Source organism: Caloenas nicobarica, chromosome 4 (genome assembly GCF_036013445.1).
Source record: "Caloenas nicobarica isolate bCalNic1 chromosome 4, bCalNic1.hap1, whole genome shotgun sequence".
In the NCBI taxonomy this organism is placed as follows: domain Eukaryota; kingdom Metazoa; phylum Chordata; class Aves; order Columbiformes; family Columbidae; genus Caloenas; species Caloenas nicobarica.
The window spans coordinates 55,540,508-55,559,237 of NC_088248.1; the positions used below are offsets into that span (position 1 = coordinate 55,540,508).

At 39.7% G+C, this 18,730-nt stretch overlaps 1 protein-coding gene across 2 annotated transcripts; it reads right to left on the bottom strand.

The window, feature by feature from the left end:
* Positions 1–1,055: 1,055 nt before the first annotated feature.
* On the bottom strand, positions 1,056–18,626 carry PGM2 (phosphoglucomutase 2). 2 transcript variants are annotated; one of them, XM_065633981.1, is made up of 14 exons: positions 18,469–18,626; positions 13,710–13,877; positions 12,733–12,839; positions 12,322–12,406; positions 10,969–11,052; positions 9,333–9,526; positions 8,008–8,197; positions 7,284–7,381; positions 4,612–4,792; positions 4,399–4,492; positions 3,394–3,523; positions 2,829–3,018; positions 2,077–2,210; positions 1,056–1,448 (listed from the first exon to the last, which is right to left on the bottom strand). In XM_065633981.1, exons 1-14 carry the CDS (start codon positions 18,538–18,540, stop codon positions 1,346–1,348), a joined length of 1,830 nt encoding a protein of 609 aa, XP_065490053.1. In that variant the 5' UTR covers positions 18,541–18,626; the 3' UTR covers positions 1,056–1,345. The 2 variants fall into 2 exon arrangements, with proteins under 2 accessions (XP_065490053.1, XP_065490054.1); XM_065633982.1 differs by lacking the exon at positions 18,469–18,626 and adding an exon at positions 15,824–15,908 and having other exon boundaries at positions 1,057–1,448.
* Between the last annotated feature and the right edge of the window lie 104 nt (positions 18,627–18,730).

The following is an 18,730-nucleotide window of genomic DNA, read 5'->3' on the forward strand; positions in this document are numbered from 1 at the left end:
CTATGGTTGTGAATGCATCTAAGTCACAGTTTAGAGTTTCCAAACTACATTCCATTGCCTCAACAAGTTTCATCCTTCTACCTGTTCTGCCAGAACTGATGGTGCAGATGAACATGACACCCTGCATCACCCATTAACCCACAAGCCCCAAAGAGAGTGTTCTTCAAGGGAGGATGTTCCACGTTGAAAGGCTCTTACAGAAATGGCAGGGGGAACAAATTAAGGACAAGTTAGGAGAATGAGATGCTCCAGTCTTCCATTCTGCTTCTTTTAATCAACGTGTAAAAGAACAATAGCATAGTGGAGCTATTTCCTTTCAGCTTTGTTCTTCCACTTGAGTACGGGAGTGCACAATCTCCACACGCTATCTCTATTTAATCTTCCCTCCTCTTCACGTCTCCCTAATGCCTCTTCAAAAATGAAGGAAAGGTTTCTTTACTCAAGAAATACTGGAGCTGTTAGAGCTACACTGCTATCCAAAACAAGTACTGAAAATGCAGAAAACCCTTGCATTAAAGTCAATTGGTAACTTCCACATAACTCTGCAAGTGCAGACAACAGCATGCAAAAAAATTGGAAACTTCTGCTCTAAATTAGACATGCAGAGTTATGCACCCAGACTGGCAGCATACAGTATGACAGGCTCCGAGATCTGGGTATGCATTGAACTAATTACGTATAGCTCAATGAGGCAACAGAAGGGTGCTGTGTACAGATACATTATCTTAATAAGCTCATGGTACTAAAAGCCAGTTTAGTACACTTAGTACCTCTTACCTTAGATATGCTGTATAGTCCCACAGCAGATAGCTCTCCAGCAAATTTGTTGTGACTTTCTTGTTTATTTGAGCCAAAATCCCCAAGAAAGATTACTATTTCTGAAACATTTGCCCCAAGTTTGCCAAAGTCTCACCACAGGCTTTCAATACTTCCTGTTAACCGAAGAACTTGCTTTGCTAATCTAAACCTAGATAAAGTTGCATCGTATTATCACACACACACTAAAGAAATAAAAGTCCACAGAAAACAGGCTGCATTTCAGAAATCAGGATATTACTTACAATATTTAATTAAAACAAGTTTTGATTGAAATACATTTGCAGTCAACATTTAGTTCATAAAGCTTTCAGTTCAACTGATTGGGTTTTTTTGGTCCTTTAAGGGCAGAGGTATTTTGCTTCCAAAATAAGACACTAGATCCAAGAGTACCCAGAGTAACTCTTAATAAAGGCAGAAGTCTTTTTAGTCTGAGCTCTCAGCTGTTTGGTCCTAAAAATCTTTACTTCTTAAATAATGCACTTCTAATGCTGCAAAAAAAACCAATTAAGGTAGTAATTTTGCTACTTTACTCAGTCTTTCGTTGAAGATTGTTTTTTTCTGGTTGAAAGAAGTGCTTTTCAAGAGCGTTGACCAATTCATCTAGTTCCTTCTTCAGCCGCTCAACATCACTGAGAAACAAAATCCAGACAAATACAGAAAACTGTCACAGTGGAGACGCTAAAAAGCACATTTTCAGTCTGAGGAATTGTTAAGTCTGTTGCATTGTTTTAGGCAAACATTTTCTATTAATGCTAAAAGTATATACACTTGATTTCTCATGGTAATGCACTGATGTTCACTTCCAACGTGTATGAAGGCACTTAAGATTATGGAAAAACATAAACCCACAATATAATCTAAAATAGAACAGCCAGTTGGAGTTTAGAACATCTTCTATTACTAGATGTATATGATTAGAAATGCAACTTTTCTATTTGTAATAGTATTTTCAGGTGAATTTTCATTTGTGAGAAAGCATTTTCATTGTTAAAGTTAATAATTGCTTATTTTTAAGACTATCCAAGGCTATCAGTCAAGGATATAATTACTAAACATAAAGTGTTCTAATCTATTTTAAACAAGTGACAAGAATGCATCAACAAATTTTGCAGAATTGAAGCTTTATGCAAATATATTTGCTAAAATATTGACTGTAGTAATATTATTTGATCATGTAGAGCCCCTTCCACACCAAAACAATATCAAAAAGCCATACAAGCCCTGTTACACAGTATTTACTGCTATAAGTGACAATACCTGTTTCCAGGAGGTGCACAAAGTTCAGAATAGTATTTGATCTTTGGTTCTGTCCCACTGGTTCTCATTGTGGCCACTCCTCCGTTAGCAAAGGTGAACGTTATCATTTGGCTACTTTTACTAGTGGGAAGTATCTAGAAATAGTAAGAATAGATTTTAGAGGCTTGGCAAGTGACTATATATAATGAATCCAAGACAAAACTCACGACTTGATGTCACATAATCTAGCTAAAGGGTGAGTTAAAATTAAGCTTTGTTGTTTCCTTCATCATTGTGGTCTTGAGAGGACACTATGCAAATGACAGCCTTACCTTCTACCTAGAATCTGGTAGCAATACATTACTGCTAGGTAGCTCATTGCAAGTCTAGTCAACATTTTTACTGCAAATAGAAATTGTTCTGTGATGTCATTTCCCAGGAGGAAAAGAAAGATGGATTGTGGAAAACCTAAGCCACACCTCAGCAGACAGTGTAACTTACGCTTAAGGCAAGATAATGCAACATTGCTGTTGCAAGAGAGCAATATCTTCCTACCTCCCTTTACAGACTGTCATCTTGGAGAGAAAAAACAAACACCCACACCTCCCCCGCACCTTCATTTGCCCCCACCACGGCAAAACAATAATCCCCAATCTAACTTATTTTAAGACTCAGGATGTAACATAATCTTTGAGTGTTTCTCCATAGAATTTTTTATATATGTGTATATACATACTTATATGATGTATATGTAATTTTAAAAAGATACTCACAGCCTTTTGATCTGGCTGGCTGCTGTCATACCCAGTAGTTAGATCCCTTATTCCAGAAACTTTAAATCTACCGCAAGATTTTGGATATGTGTTTTTTCCATCAAAATTCCTAAGGTTGTCAAAAAGCTGTTGAATAATTTTAGGATCATGGCAGATGAAATATGAAGCTTTGGTAATATGGAAGCCATATCTGTGAAGACACAATATTAATGAAGAAGCAATGTTGTTGTTCTTCTGTAAAAGGACCCAAGAGCAGAACTTCTCAAAAGGGAGGAAGCCTTTCAGACAACCACACAGAAATACCTCAAAACTCTCATTAATTGCTAGAGAATCAGTAAGGTAACATTACTGTTTTTAAAATACCTTAAAACAACACAAAACCAAGTAATAAATGCATCCATGCCCATAGGGCAGGAGCACTTTCTAGAAGGTTACTATTAACACACAATTGTAGTGTTAGTACAATAACCTAGGTTTTATTTCTTCATATACTATAGGTTGCTGTCGAGTCCCTATATGTAGAATGGAGAAAATCTGAAAATTAAACAATTATAACCAAACTCACTCATCATAGACAGCTTTCAGCTGCTGAGACAAAGACAAATTCCTGGTTGCCAAAAAGCTGGCCATCTCTGCAGTTATAACAGCAGCGCTGACACCATCTTTGTCCAGAACAGCAGGACAGCACATATACCCTAAGCAAAGAAAATTATAGATATCTGATATATTTTTATGAGGAAATAAGATACAATGGGGGATGGAAAGGAGGAGTTGATCAAACCAACATCTTTTAAAGGAGAAATGCACATAACCATAGTACAGACATTTTAGAGTTAAACCAAAAGTGGAAAAAAGTTATCTTCTAATCAGTGTTAATTTTGATAAGCAAGGTATTTAACGGAATTTCAAGATAGAGACATATTTGTATCATATCAGTGCCAGCTGCTCCTGAGTACTTCTGGAACTCTCATGAAACAGAAATGCCACACTGCAGGAACAATGCAAGTACAGCACTTTGTCTCAAATGTGATTACCCTTACATGGGAGCATATGGTAACACTGATAATTATCTGTGAAATTAGTCACATTTTCTCTGATTTTTCAAGTACTGAGATACTCAAGAAATAGCATTATAGCTTTACAACTTCCTCCTCAGAAATTCATAGCTTTTATTCATGGCTTTCTAGTTTAAAACTATAATTTGGGCAAGTTTTTACTTTATTTTGTTCACATTCAAAATTAGCTTAAAACTGTCAGGTAAACATACTCAACTTGAAGTCAGAAAAATATGTGTGTGTGTGGCAGTTTAATAGCTTGTGCAGAATTTGCATCCGAGTCTACATAGCCATGCTACTGAAGATATATTCACTTAGCTCACATCATCACACTCTGCACTAAGCGAGATACAAAGGATTAAAACCAGTAATATCAATTAGACAAATGGATGATTATCGATTACTCACTGGAAACACACCTATTGTGTTGAGGACACCTTTACATTGTCATTTTATGCTGTAGTCCTACTTTCACTATTTTACAGGATACCAGAACGTAATATTCTGTTTCTCACCTATAGCCTCCTCAAATGCAAAAAGAACAGCTTTTCCCTGGTCCATCAGCTGTTTGGCACGGTTGCCCATCCACTTGAAACCTGTCAGTGTTTCCTACAGCAGCCAGGAGAAAAAACAGACAATTAAAAATAAAAGCAATGTTTTAAAGAGATATGACACTGCCTAGGCAAGCAAATAAAAGAATGTGGAATAATGTGTAACATGTTGCTTACCTCAAAGTGAAAACCTTCCTTTAGTGCAATTGCTCTCAAGATTTTGGAAGAAACAGTACTGGATAACATGTAGACATCTTTAATGGCACAAGTATCTCTATTGTGATTTTTCCAGCAAGTGAAAATCCACCAGCCTAAAAGAGCTCCCAGCTCATTTCCAGAAAACACTTTCCATTCACCACTGGAAGGGAACAAAAAATAATAGGAAGGTTATGAATTCAAAGGATGGTACCGGAAGAAAAAAAATTATTGGTTCTTTCATACATGAATATTAACAAATAAATCACTGCATCTGAATTCCAAGTAACAGTAACAAGGTAGCGTGTTCCTTATGAACAAAAAAATAATTCCTCCCCCAAAAAATTCTGAAGTGGTTACTTTCCTCATCCATCACACGCACCAGCTTTTGAGTTTACCCAAAGATGAAAGTGATATTTCCAGCATATTTTAAGTACAACAAAAATATTCAGCAGACATTATAAAAAACACTGATTAAGACAAGCACAGAGACACAAAAATACAATCCTCAAGTGGTCAGTATTTTTAGTTGACTGAGAAATACTTTTTATTTAATCACAAATACATCAACTGGTCATTGAGAAGATTGGAAAAAATCTCAAATGGGTAAAAGAATATTAACACTGATGTATTGCAAGGACAAGAAAAACTGAAGGAAGAAGAGAAAGATGGAAGTCAAAATTGCCCAAAAATTCCCAGTCACAAAAGGGGACAAAGACACTGCCAAACCGACAAAAATCAAGACCTACAGAAACAGTACCTGTCGTGAAAGAGCAGCAGACTCAGCTCCTGCATTTTTTGTTGCCAACAGGCACAAAGCAACGCACAGCGACAACTTAGCATAAGAGCCCTGAGAGAGAACGCTCTAGCAGGAGGTTCTGTCAAAGAAGAAGTACAGATACTGTAGAAGCCTATATTAATATTCAATTAGTGTATGAACAGCTACGGCAGAGGTCTGAGGACACAGGACTGAAAGTTAGGAGACAACTGACTGGCTAAACAATTAGTGAAGAGGTAGCAGAATGAGAGCTCCATGCTTTCAGTGGTGATAAATATACTAAACTAACACCCCCTCTTCAAGTCTCTGATAGCTATCAGTTTTTTTTTAAAAAAAAAAAAAAAAAAAAAAAAAATCAGTGATTTTGCATTCTTGCTTTAACCCATCATAGCTAGCACAAACTGAGGCTTTTTATGCTTTTCCTTTGACGCTGAATTGCCAACATTGGCCATAAACAATAAAATAAGGATATTCCAGCTAACACTGCCCAAGATACAGCAGAGAGTGCCAATCTACCCATTTTTCTTCTAAAGGCAGAAAAGCTTCCTTAGTTCATGCTGAGAGGCTAATGAATTTAAAAAAGCCCCCGAGCCCTGAAGAAAACACTAGCACCTCTGAAGCTGCTACAAGACCAAAAGAGATTTGCTCTGGAGAGCGAAATGGATATTTGCACTGGCTCCTTTTCCTGGGTTTTTGGTATCTGCATAACTGATACAGGTTCAAATATTTGCACCATCCACAACATCCACATCTAGCAGCTGCCCATCTCATCCCTCAGGTACCAAGGACTGTTGCTGTGATTTTATGTCCCTCTTCTGGCTCTCATGCATAGGGAATCCATTTACACTATTGCTGTTCTTGGCCCAGCAGCAGATTTTTGTTCTGCTCCTCTCTGAGCTGAAAACCTTGAAGTTGTTAAAGATTCATGGTTTCTAACTGCTCAGATTAGTTTCTCCTTTATCAGGGTACATAAAAGAAAAACATCACTATTTGTAGATATGATACCAAGTACTACTTCAGATTATTTTCAATTTTCAAATCAAATATAACCACAATACAGAAATGCAAACAATTGTAGAAGTAGAGGATACCAGGGGGCATGAAATAAGGGGATGGCAATATCAGGTCAGAACTACAGGTTACACATTCCATACATACGAAAAATTTATGAGGAGCCCCTGTTTGAGCAAGTTTACCTTTTGTGATGTCATTCCTTGACAGGATATACATAGATAAATAATGCATGTATAGCTAGTTGGTCCTTAAAGGAGAGAGTACAAATGACTATACTGAGAAGAACCACAAAAAAGCTTAAGGTGAAATGCAGGTATGTAACATTATGCATAGAAATTGGGAACTGAGCAAGAGAGGCTCAAGTTATCTAATGATAAGTAAAACGTTTGGTCTAACAGTACTCGAAAAAGAAGGATCTCATATCAAAGACCAGGGATGTTCCCTGTTCCTGAGATTATCAGGGAACTCTAAACATTCTCCTCAATATTCAAGTTATTCTTTAATAAACACAACAATATTTATAAGTGTTCTGTGAAAAATTTCTAACTGAAATCCCACCTTTAAAAAGGCATAGCACAAACACAGCAATTCACATGCTCCTGTGCATGCCTCAAGTGCAGCAAGTGTCAAGTATTTATTCAGGCTTCTACACAGTGTCTAACATTAATTATTTTTCATTTACTGCCCCCGCTGTGGTCTGCTTCATACAGTCCTCTCACATTTCTATGTGTTTTCAGTCCAAAACTGACTACTGTGACTAGTCTATCTTCCTCTGCAATACAGGTAGCAAAAATCCCCCAAATGAGCCTAGCCTAAAGGCTAGTAAAAAATGTAAATGATTTGCATTTCTTTATTACCATACCTCTCTTGTTTCTCTGCCACCGCAAGTCGATCAGCATCAGGATCATTTGCTAAAATGATTTTTGCCCCATCTTTTTCAGCCAAAGCAAAAGACAATGTCTGGAAAAGTGGTAAGCAAGATGAGTGTTAATAATCCCAAATAATATTTTCACTGTCTTTATAGTTTTTAAATAATTTTCCCAATTTACTTAATCTCAAAAACCCAAAATCATGATGTGTCTCTTCAAAAAATAAACATCAAGCCTGGCAGCAGCAGAGCACGGTCAGGATATTTAGCTTCACCTACATTATTCCACTTCCGCAGCCTGAGTCAAACCCTACTTGGATTCAAAGGGATCCTTCAACAACAAAGTGTGGAAGAAATACTTGTAGCAGAAATTCTAAACACCTGTGAGGACTTCCCCTGTCCCCAGCCAGTGTCATATCAGAACAATTTAATCCTTGTATTTCAGATTTAAGTGTAGAAACTTTCCAAAACCAGGTGTGAAGATTTTTTTTGTTATTATTTTATTTTTTAAAAGGAACTGTATCACTTTGTTCCATGTGCACATGCTGCCCATTCTGTTAGAGCACAGAACAAAGTAGTTTAAAGTTACAGCTAATTATTACCCAACTGCTTCAAAAAGAATTATAAATTTCAATGAAAGGATACCAGCTGATTCTTCACTAAATGTAAGGCTGTGAAAACAGAATCAAAATAGACCCTCAACCAAAAATCTGTTTACCAGAACACCTTTGCCTTCTTCAGGATTTGGATACTTCACTGTGGGAAACTCTGGATCAGGATCCTTCTGCTCCGGAACGGCGAAAGGGGGGCTAAGGTCAAATGCCTTGAAGGCCAACTGCACAAACTTATGACCTACGCCATGCACAGAAGTATGAACAAATTTCAGGTTTGTTTCCTTGTTTATATTCCTGAAATAAGACAGATTAACAGTAAACTTGGATATGGAAGAATATTCTGCATAAAGCTATGTTTGAAAATAGATATGACTCAGTATTCTATATCACTGTTAAAACTATAAATTAAAGTAGGTCAAATTTTAAAGGTAATAGCTTGAATATTTGCTTTAGCCTCATTTTTCAGCAATATGAGTCGCTCTTGATATCTAATGTCCCGGTATGTGCCAATCACTGGAGTGAGAAAGATTTGCACCCCAAGGGAGGCGAGTGGAAAACAAATCCAACTGGCTAATAAGACTCTTCATCCCCAACTCTGGCGTTTAAACCAGCTCCACAGGCTGTGAACACAGTGAACCGACAGCAGCATGCCTCATTTGAGCACACTCATTTTTATGAAGTACATTTATTGAAAGTGTAGAACAAACCCAAAGATAAGCAAACTCCTAAGGAGACATTTAACTCCTCTTCTGAAAAATGGCATAATTAGCCACATAGCCCCAACTTTCTTGTAATTCTGACTTCATTTTTAGCAAGAGTAAGAACGTGGTTACTGGTGGTTAGAATTTTGATGTAAATAAGCAGATCTAACAGGTTGCTGCTCATCTAATCCACAAACCAATTCTACTCATCAATCACAAACAGAAATATCCACTTGATTTTGTTGAGTGAAGTTTTAACTGAGTAAGTGACAGGAACAGGCCCATGCAACTCACCCAAGGCCACCAGGAGCCCAGGCCAGGCTGGGATGACAGAGCAAGACCTCCTCCTCCTAGAAGTGGCTTAGCAGCCTGGTTCACCTTCTCTCTTAGAAGCCCATTTGAAGGCTGTTTGGTGTCAGCTCACCCCTAGCTGCACAAGATGGCCCCAGCCTGTCTATGGCTTTTGGCTGATGTGTGGTCATGCGAATACAGGGAGACGACATAGCCAGAAACTAATCGCTCACTTTGCTGGGTTAGACTCCTGCCAGACCAGCTTTATCAACCGGCTTACTACCTCAGCACACAGCTGGCAGTGCTGCCACCAAAGACACAAAGAAGGCACAGACAGAACTGGATTATGGCCACCCTGACTTCCATCAACATAATCTGCCCTACTGATGTGCTAGATGGAAACATCACATATTCTAAACAGAGTTAACACCAGTTACCTGTGAAAGCACTGTTTCTGTATGTCTTTGAAATACTCCTTATTGACTGTGGCATAAGGATCATGAAGTAGCAGGCTGCTGTCAATCAGTTTGTCATCCCAAGCCTGAGGCCATGGCTCTTGGTTCTCCTCAATAGCCTGAGAAATTCCTTTGTCATGAGGGGAAATGATCTGAGCACCATTTTCCCAGTAAACCTAAATAATAAATAGGGTGAGTATTTCATCATTAATATTGCAGGATAGCTTTGTTAGGTTTTTTGCTGGCTAAAGTGCATTACATTTATTAAAGTATTACAGCAAATTAGGCTTAAGTATACCCAGAGTATTCCCCTGTTCATGTTCTCAGTGTTTCCTCTCACATCCCATTTTTATTCTCTAAAAAAGCTGTTTAATTTTATCAGAAGATATCAAAATTCAGAATGAAACACAAAACAACACCCAGCTCATTTACTGAGAAGATTCAAGCATCAGCCTGTCTGCCAGCCTTGGGATTGATAACTTGCCCATGCACATACTGTCTTCCAGATTTTTATGTATTATCCTTATATATAGAAGAATTCTTAAGAGGAAAAAAGTGTGCAAAAGTGAAACACATTTACCACAAAAAAGTAAAGAGAATGGCACAAAAACTTTGCAGCTGCCTCCAGCAGCAGTGTTGCCACAACAGCAAGCACAAAGTCAGCTAAGTTTCAAGATGTTCATTACTTGTAGTCTTGTCCTTTTTGTTGATTGTTTACACAGCCAGGAAGAGGTCTACTCATTATGTTTTACTTTTCTACAGTTGTTTGCACACTTCCTCCTACTGTTGGTTTACAGACCACAAGTGTAAGGAAAGATACCTAACAGCATCTCAGCCATGTATTAATACATATGTAGCCCAAACAACAAACCATCAAGAAATAACAAAGTCCATTCAAAAAATAATTGATGAAACATGCAAACAAGCTATCAAAATCAATATATTAAATGTTTAAAAAAAGTAATTTTAAACAGACACGAAGTACTGGAGTGAGAGACAGCAAGAAATCATCCCTGCTAATGCCTTGTTTTTCTATTAAGAAGACAAAAAAGATCTCCCAACTTCCATTTTTGTATTTTGGCAACAGTCTGTATATGACTAGTCCAGCTATGGGATGACTGGCAGACACGCAGCTCAGCCATGTTTTTTTCAGGGGAAAGCAGATTTCTGTCATAGAAAAAATTCACACTAGTAACCATGTCACTTAGCGAAAGAAAAATATACTATAATAAATTAACGGAATTTATTCAAAATGTTTTGTACAAGGAACTCATTAGGTTTCACATATTTTTAATTCTCTGGGCTTGTAAAATTAGAGAGAACTTTTAAAATCGTAAATTGGAGAAATTATTAATGCTTTTGAAAAGAGGTCAGTAAATATTTTAAAGTGTTCCAAAGTATGCAATGGTATTGCTTAACTTCCCGCTTTTTAGAGAAAAGATTTTAATTACGCTATTAGTACAACAGGCTACTAGTTTTAAATACATACATCTATAAGAGATCAAACTATCAATTAACTTGGTCTATAACACGAGAGGAACTATACACAATAGCACTAGTGTCCCTACATGGAAAGAAATGTTTGAAAAAAGCCAGAAAATAGACCGTATAGGAATACCTTGTAACCGTTATCTTGTTTTGGATTATGGGAAGCCGTAACCATAATTCCAGCACAAAGCTTCAGATGAGTGACTGTGTATGGCTGTAACGAGATAAAGTCAGCTGAAGTGGAATGTGCATAATTCTATATATTACTTATTCTGATGCATATGCAATACTTCCATACTTCTGAATGAAACGAAAGCCAGGATGTGATTCCTACAGACTGGCTCTAAAGCAGAATCTGAATAGTACTTGCTCCACTAGACCCCACATGGCACAACTTTAGCCCTTGCTTTTTCTTGTGAATTTTCCCATTTGTAGATTCTTAGCGTTATTTCAGATGCTTTGTGCACCTCTATAGTGTTTTTATAGAAGGAAACCGAATGCACATGTTGCCAGCTGTAGAATGACGTGAGATACTGAGGCCATTAAGGGTGCAAAGTTAGTTGGGGTAATGACAGAAGTCTGCATGGAGTAGAGAATTACAACTGGAGCAGCCTCATCCCTGCTGGCTTTTGAGAGCAGCCTGTGGAGCAACCACTCCATCGTGGTTCAGAAGATAATTGTTTTGGAGAGAGCTCTTACAAATTAGTCCAAAACAGACGGAGTGAATTAAAAAATAAAGCATTATTTGTGACCACAGGTCCAGTTCAGGTTTACTCCTGGCTCTTTATTTAATAGCAAATGCGAAGAACCGTAGTTCTAGCAACGCTGCTTTAGGCTGCACTATGAACAATTTGACTCTAAATCTACCAAAATTTGTATCAGTACAAAAGTGCTACATGCAACATCTTCATCCCTCTATGTTCTGTTTGCAGCACTCACTGGAGCAACTGGCATTGGGAGAAACTGTTGCTTTTAGGGCAGGTAGGGATTTTCTTTATTGCTCTAGAGGACTGACACCTAGTGATCTGATGGTGAAAATGCTGACACGTTCAACAGCCCTCCTGGTGTAACATTGCTGCACTCCAACAACCTGCTATTTAAAAAGGCTACTTCAGTTTCGATACCCCTAAAAGAAAAAAAAAAAAAAAGACACCCAAACAACAACCACAAAACTAAATGTGTGTGTATGTTTCAGACTTCAGACTCCACAGCAATCCAGAAACAATGAGATGCCTTCCACAAGAAATCTGCCTGAAAGCAGGAATTAATAGAAACACACTCCACCATCACTGATACTCTGCTCAGCTTCTTCCTTCTCTTGCTGTGGACGTTCTAAACTAAATATAGCTAAATAAGCATAAGACTAACTGCAGGTAGAGCTTAAAATGTTAAAAGTGGTTTGTCTAGTTTTCCTTCATGTATTAAATTTTTGATATCTGACAGAATTTGCGTGTCTATAAAAGGATATAATAGAGAAACCTACCACAAAAGGAGTTGGTGTTATATCAGAGAACAGATAAACTGGAATTCCCTGACTGATGAAGGTATTAGCAGCAAGTCTTGCAAACCTAAATAACAAGAAAAGATGCCATAGAAATGTATTAATTTTCTCACAACTAAGTTTCTAGTATTCACCGTGTTTTTCCCCTCCTCACTCCAATTAAAACAAACAAACAAAACCACACAAACATAAATAAACCCCAAATTATTATACAGATCCAGTTCAAATGCGTTCACAACTCCAAGAACTACTTTGTCATTAACAGAATATAAAAATACTATAAATCCTTCACCTTAATTCACTCTACAGAAAGAGAAAATACTTTTGAAGCAGATATAAAGCCATAATGGATCACACAAGACAGCTACAAAATAATTAAAACCTAAGAAGTACCTTTTGCTACTACCTCCACTTGAAAGATGAGCACGAGCATCAAATCCAATCACGACTCCTCTCTTTTTCAGGTCACTGAAATTCTTCTCAAGGTATCTGCAAAATCCCTGAAGACAACAACAAATCAACCTCACTAATCCAATGTTAGTATTTAATTTATCATTGCATTAAGATGATTGCTAAGATGTTGATGTCTTACAAAGGTGAGCGCACATCTCACTGAACTGGATGCGGATTCAGTTTGTCTGGGACCAATAAACACCAAGAAATATCAGAAACCTTCAAATCGATATAGTGAAGCTGGACAGCATTTAAATACTTTCCCCAACATCAGAAACAACTCCAGAAAGAAACAGTTGACATGATTAGTCTGAATTGCAGATTGAGAAATGATTCAGCTGTTAGGTCTCAGATGAGGAAGAGAACAACTGGCCAATACTTCAGTTTTTTAACTGAACTCTCTCAGTTTTTTAATGGAATCTCACCCTTAATAATGACATCTGTTTAGGACATGATATGCCGCCACTCCAAGCTCCAGTAAGTTAAGGTCTTCGGGTTTTTTAAGCTTGCCCCAAGCAGATCTTTAAGACCAGTATCCGCATACATAGCTTCACTGCATTTATGTAAATTTATGTCCAACATACATGAAGCTTAGCCAAATGCTGGCTACCTTTGGGTTTTTTTGTAGTTGTTACATCAGGACTAACCAATCCACTTGAGCTTTACTGTAGCTGTGTATAAACTCAATTGCAAATCAAATATGAAAAATAACCTATTTTAATGGCTTAATAGCTTCTCTCTGCTTGTTTTCAGAGATCAGCACTCAGCTAATAATTACCATTTAAATGATTTCTAAAAACTGGAGGAACAGTAAAAAAACTTTTGTTTCCATAGACTACCCGTTTGCTTGTCATAAATGAGGCTCTTCTGTTCCCACACACAACCAGTTAAGTGAGGTAAAGTGCTGAACACGGTACCTGGGTTGTCTGGATAATGGTCAAGTCATTCATGTGGGAAATCCCTGCGCCCATGGCCGCGCGGAGCCCCGCTGTGCCAAACTCCATCCGTGAGCCAAAGTACTTCTGCAGTTCTGCGGCATTTCCTTCAGCAACCAGTTGCTTCACTATTGTAGAAGTTTTTTGATTCTGTAGATAGGAAGTTCAGATATTCTAGAAAAGGTTTTGTGTGTTTGTTTTTAATACCTTCAAGCTTCTTAACAGAACTGACTTTCCCATTCTCTGTACTGGCTTATTTCAGTATCAAAACATCACACACCACTTAAGAACACCAGAACTCCTGCTTCATCTTCCTAATTTTAAGCCAACACAATCCCAAGTATTACTTATTTTAGATTTATCTGCATAAGTGGACATGCTTCCTTGACAGCAGTGTATATATCACGGTTTGGAAAGAGGAAAGATTTCCAAGTTGTCTATTTTAATATTTCTGGTTTTAAAAACAAAACCAAACAACAAAAGCACCTTTACAGTTTAGAGGAAGTTTGTCCTCACAAGAACTACGCTAAAGGTATAAGAGAGTAAGTTAAGCTGACGATTAAGAAATATGTTACTTCCATAGCACTGTAAGTAGAGTTAAAAAAAATTTCAAAACATAACCTTGTCCCAAGACTAGCTAACACCAGAGGCAGCAGCAAAACTAAGCAGACTGGTCAGAAGACGACAATTTGCAATATATTTGTAGGTAATGTTTGTAAAAATAAGCATAATGCTCAGGATGAAAGCTTAGCAACTACAGCTGAATTATTAAATGACATGACTGTGCAGCATGGCAACAGAAAGGCTATGTCAGACTGTTTGTGAACAGCGAGGAGTTTCCAAGTCTCACTGCTTTTCTTGGGATATTGTTGGTATTGACCTTTCATTGTTATGAACTCTCTTTGTTTCCAAATCTGTAAAGTTTGGAAAACAGTAAAGTTTCCAAACGGTAAAGTCCTGTATGCCCCAACATCTCAATCTTAACAACACAGGATTTGTGAAGTTTAGTATTTGATTTCTGGAGCAGTGCTGACCCCCAGGACAGCTGCACACTCCAGCTGCCAGGCGACACGGCTATGTGGAGAGGCGGCATCCTCCGCCGCTTACTCACCGCATCATTACACACACTTCACGCTGGAGTACAAAGATTATAATTTCCAAACAGACACAAGCTTTCATTTCTAGTCAAGCAAATGACCTCATAAAAGTCAAAGACTTTACTGTTTCTGGGATGACCTAGGTATGCTTACAGCAAGGGAAGGCATATCATCCTAGACAAAAAAAAAAATATATATTTCCAGAAAATGCTGCAGAACATGCACAGTAGCAGGCACATGAGTGAACTTGCATACACAAGAGACCAAGGTCTGGATGCCCTAATCATTGACCTGCGTACCTGCTGCTGCAGCACAAACACCATAGTTTACATAAATACTCAAAAAGCTAAAGAACCCTTGGTGCTACTGAGGAAACTATATAATGCTGAATAACCTAAATAAGAAAAAAAAATAGTCAGGTTTCCTGAGTGCAATAAGTAATTAGTACCCCAGAATTACTGATGTCCAGTTTAAGAATTACCAGTTTGCCAAAGAATATTGTAACTGACACTTCCTTGCAGGATGCTCAACATAATTCTATATTATTGTAATTATAATCTGCAATTCTAAAAATAAATGTAACTCTATGTTACTATAGAGTAATATAGGTCAGCATAGCTATTCCGAGTTCAGGCTGTTTAAAAGCAGAACTTTTTGCTGCAGTACCAGCCCTCTGTCCTGCAGGTAAAGCCTGAATGCCATGTTCTGCACCAGGCTTTGCACAGTGCCCCATCACTTTTTTTCTTCCCCTGCATAAGCTTTGTGCACAGGAATTGTCTCTTACCATCTCAGGCAGATGCTGCACATGTTCGTGTCAGTGTTGGGCAGACTAGAACCTGTACTGTCAATACAGGAGGGCAGCCTGGCACTAGGATCATACTGTAGCTCTCACAACCAAGGAGATTTTTATTTGTTACCATTGTTAGAGGTATTTCCCAGCTACTGTGAAACTACAGGGATCCTCCAGTTTTTCAGGTCTGGTTAAGTGATCGTACTTACGCAGGTGCCTGCCTGAGTCTCAAAGTTGCCGTCCACATCGTTTGCTAGAGAAAACTTGATTGCGTGAATTAGCTGTTTGGGCTGTTCCCCCTGCCACCCCCTGAAAAGAAATGGTAAAAGCCAGGCCGAAGTCTGTTTAATATAGCAGGATTTTTCCACAATTACTGTTATATTTGTTTACGGCTAGACTCTCTTAAGAATCTGCTTTTTTTTTTTTAACTGTACAGACAACTGTTCCTATTTTTTTTTCAATTTTAGGAATGCTATGACGCCACTGTATGCAGCTGAGGGAAAAATACTAAACTTTTTTTAAGTGGAAGAAAAGGTCAAGGCCAAATCCTCACAGCATCTCTACTAAAGAAGGACCCAATTGTACCTGAAAGATGAAGTGCTGTTTTTTCCCTTTGTTGTTGGTTCTCTCAGGTTACACTTTTTCTACTCTCAAATAAAACTGGATGAGAGTATGAGAATACTGATTTCTGTGAATACAGTGGCAGGTGATTTAATACGGAGTTTAATATCCAGTAGTGCAATTTCCTTAAACATCAACTGGTAACACTTAAGTTATTTACTTTAATCTACACTACAGGAAGGCCCCGAAGAGGTTTAATCAGTGCAAGAGTCCCCACGAGGCTTCAGAGTACAGGGACAGCTACTGACTAAACAGGTTTTATTTTTCTCTTGTAAACTATTATTTTGTAATAAATGTGCAGCTTATCATCAGTAAATATTAACCTCTCTCTACACATCAAAAAGGAACCTTTTCTTTTTAATATCAGGACAAATGGACAAGGGTTATATTGGATTCTTCTGTTACTCAATACAAACATGCAAGGTCTCCCCAAGAAATGAAAACACCTCATCGTTTTTGAGCAATAAGCAATGGGTCCTGCACACCGGTCAATTCTGAGTCGAGGGCACAGCTGTTAACAAAGTGCTAATCTTTCAAAAGTAAAGATACTATAAGAGATGCTGCCTTAGATTCCCAGAGAGTTTCACAAAATAATCAGAATAACCAGTTGAAAATGAAATCATCACACAGAAGACAGGCATATAACTAACTTTAGCCAAGGAAGTTTTGGAGATAAGAGGCCTTTTAAAACCAGATTGTTTTCTCAAAATCAATTAAACTGGAGAAAAAAAGAGACACAAAAGCTTACTGTTATTTGATGTGATACACTAACATTTCTGAAAGAAGAGCTGGTTTGGCACTGCATTATCATTAATAAAAATAGAGTTGGCTAACTGATCAGTTAACCAGTCAAATGATCTTCAATAAGGAATCACAACAAACTTAAGGTACTTGTAATTACGTCCTTTAGAACTTCGAATTAATACTAAAAAAAAAAAAAAATCATATGTTTTCTTTGATAATTGTGAAATAAGCAGAAGACCCCTTATGAAAAAAGTATGTAGGTTGCACAAAACCTAGAGAGCCCAGCCCAGGGCAGTCATTAAAGTGACCCAAAGGGGGCAATGGCCACTGTGTTCCAATACAGCCAAATGAACAAAATTCACGTATAGCAACGAAACAAAAATGCAAAGCACATATACAGAACACAGACCTGCATCTTGGTGGGAACTGACGCAGCACGCAACTACATAAGCATTTCCAGAACACCACCATGGCAAGACATTTCCAGACATGTGCAATATAGAAATACACAGATTTTACTTCCACATATAATGCTGCCAAGACCAAAACTGACGACACAAAGATAAGTCTTAACACGCTTAAGCACCTTAACAGGAAGGGAAAGAATGCTAAAGCGTTCCTATGCAATAACAGAAAAGGGGACAAAACCCATGAAACCGAACACTATTGACGGCTCAGGAGCTACTTTATGAACAGCGAGGGTCACTAAGCACCCGGTGACACCAGCAGGAAGCAGGATGGATTCTGCATTTCCCAGTGGTTTTGAAGCAAGCTTTCGGAAACAATATTTTAGTAAACAAAAATGTGGAGGTACCTGGAGGTTTTTAACACAGCAATGTATTTTGGCCTTTAATAATTTAAGTCAACTGCGCCCATAACAGAGGCAGGTAAGAACACCACAGGTCGTTTTAAAACAGCAATTCGGTACAGCTGAGAGCCAGCTGCGGTGCCCGTAGTGACCAGCCAGGCGGGTTTCTACATTGCAGAGGGGCAGCGGTGCCGGGGCAGTGGTGGCAGGGCCGCGGTGCCGGGGGTGCCGGGGCCGCGGTGCTAGGGGCGGCAGGGCGGGGGTGCCGGGGCCGCGGTGCCAGGCCCAGGGGCGGCAGGGCCGCGGTGCCGGGGGTGCCGGGGCCGCGGTGCCAGGGCGGGGGGCGGCAGGGCCGCGGTGCCGGGGCCGCGGTGCCAGGGCGGGGGGCGGCAGGGCCGCGGTGCCGGGGTGGCAGCGGGAGCCGCAGGCCCAGCGGCGCCTCAGGGCGGCGGGGCGGGGTGAACAGGCGGGATGGACGGAGAGCAGCGGGAAGGACCCACCGAGTGACTTTACCGCGCCAAGGACTGACGCGATTTGGAAGCCAAGCCTCGCCCCACGCCCTCTTGACACTTCACAAGCCCGCACCCCCATCGCCTCCCCCACCAAGTCCCTGCGTGGCCCGGAGGCCCCTTCCTCCCCGGCCCCCGCAGTCCCTGCGGGCAGGGCCCCGCCGCCCCTCACCTTATCCCAGAGCAGCCACTGTTCGGCCGCACGGCGGAGCGCGGCGTCCCCGGCGGAGCTCCGCGCTGCCATCCCGCTGCCGCCGCCCCGCTCCTTCCCTCTTCCGGAGCGAGCCCGCGGTGGGACGCGCAACCGCCGCCCCGCCCGCCCCGGGCCCGGGCCCAGGCCCAGGGCGGGTCAGGGCCGGGTCAGGGCCGGGGCCGGGGCCGCCCCACCTCCGCCCCGCCCGCGCCGCGGCCCGGGGTGTCTCGGGAGCCGTGGG

Bases quoted from the DNA above. Each gene is read 5' to 3' on its own strand.
- PGM2 (XM_065633981.1), bottom strand. From the start codon at position 18,540: ATGGCAGCGCGGAGCTCCGCCGGGGACGCCGCGCTCCGCCGTGCGGCC. The intron at 12,407-12,732 runs GTACTTCTTAGG...CTTGTTATTTAG, and splicing joins AGTGGAGGTAGTAGCAAAAG to GTTTGCAAGACTTGCTGCTA. The intron at 4,493-4,611 runs GTAAGCAACATG...TGGCTGCTGTAG, and splicing joins AGGAAGGTTTTCACTTTGAG to GAAACACTGACAGGTTTCAA.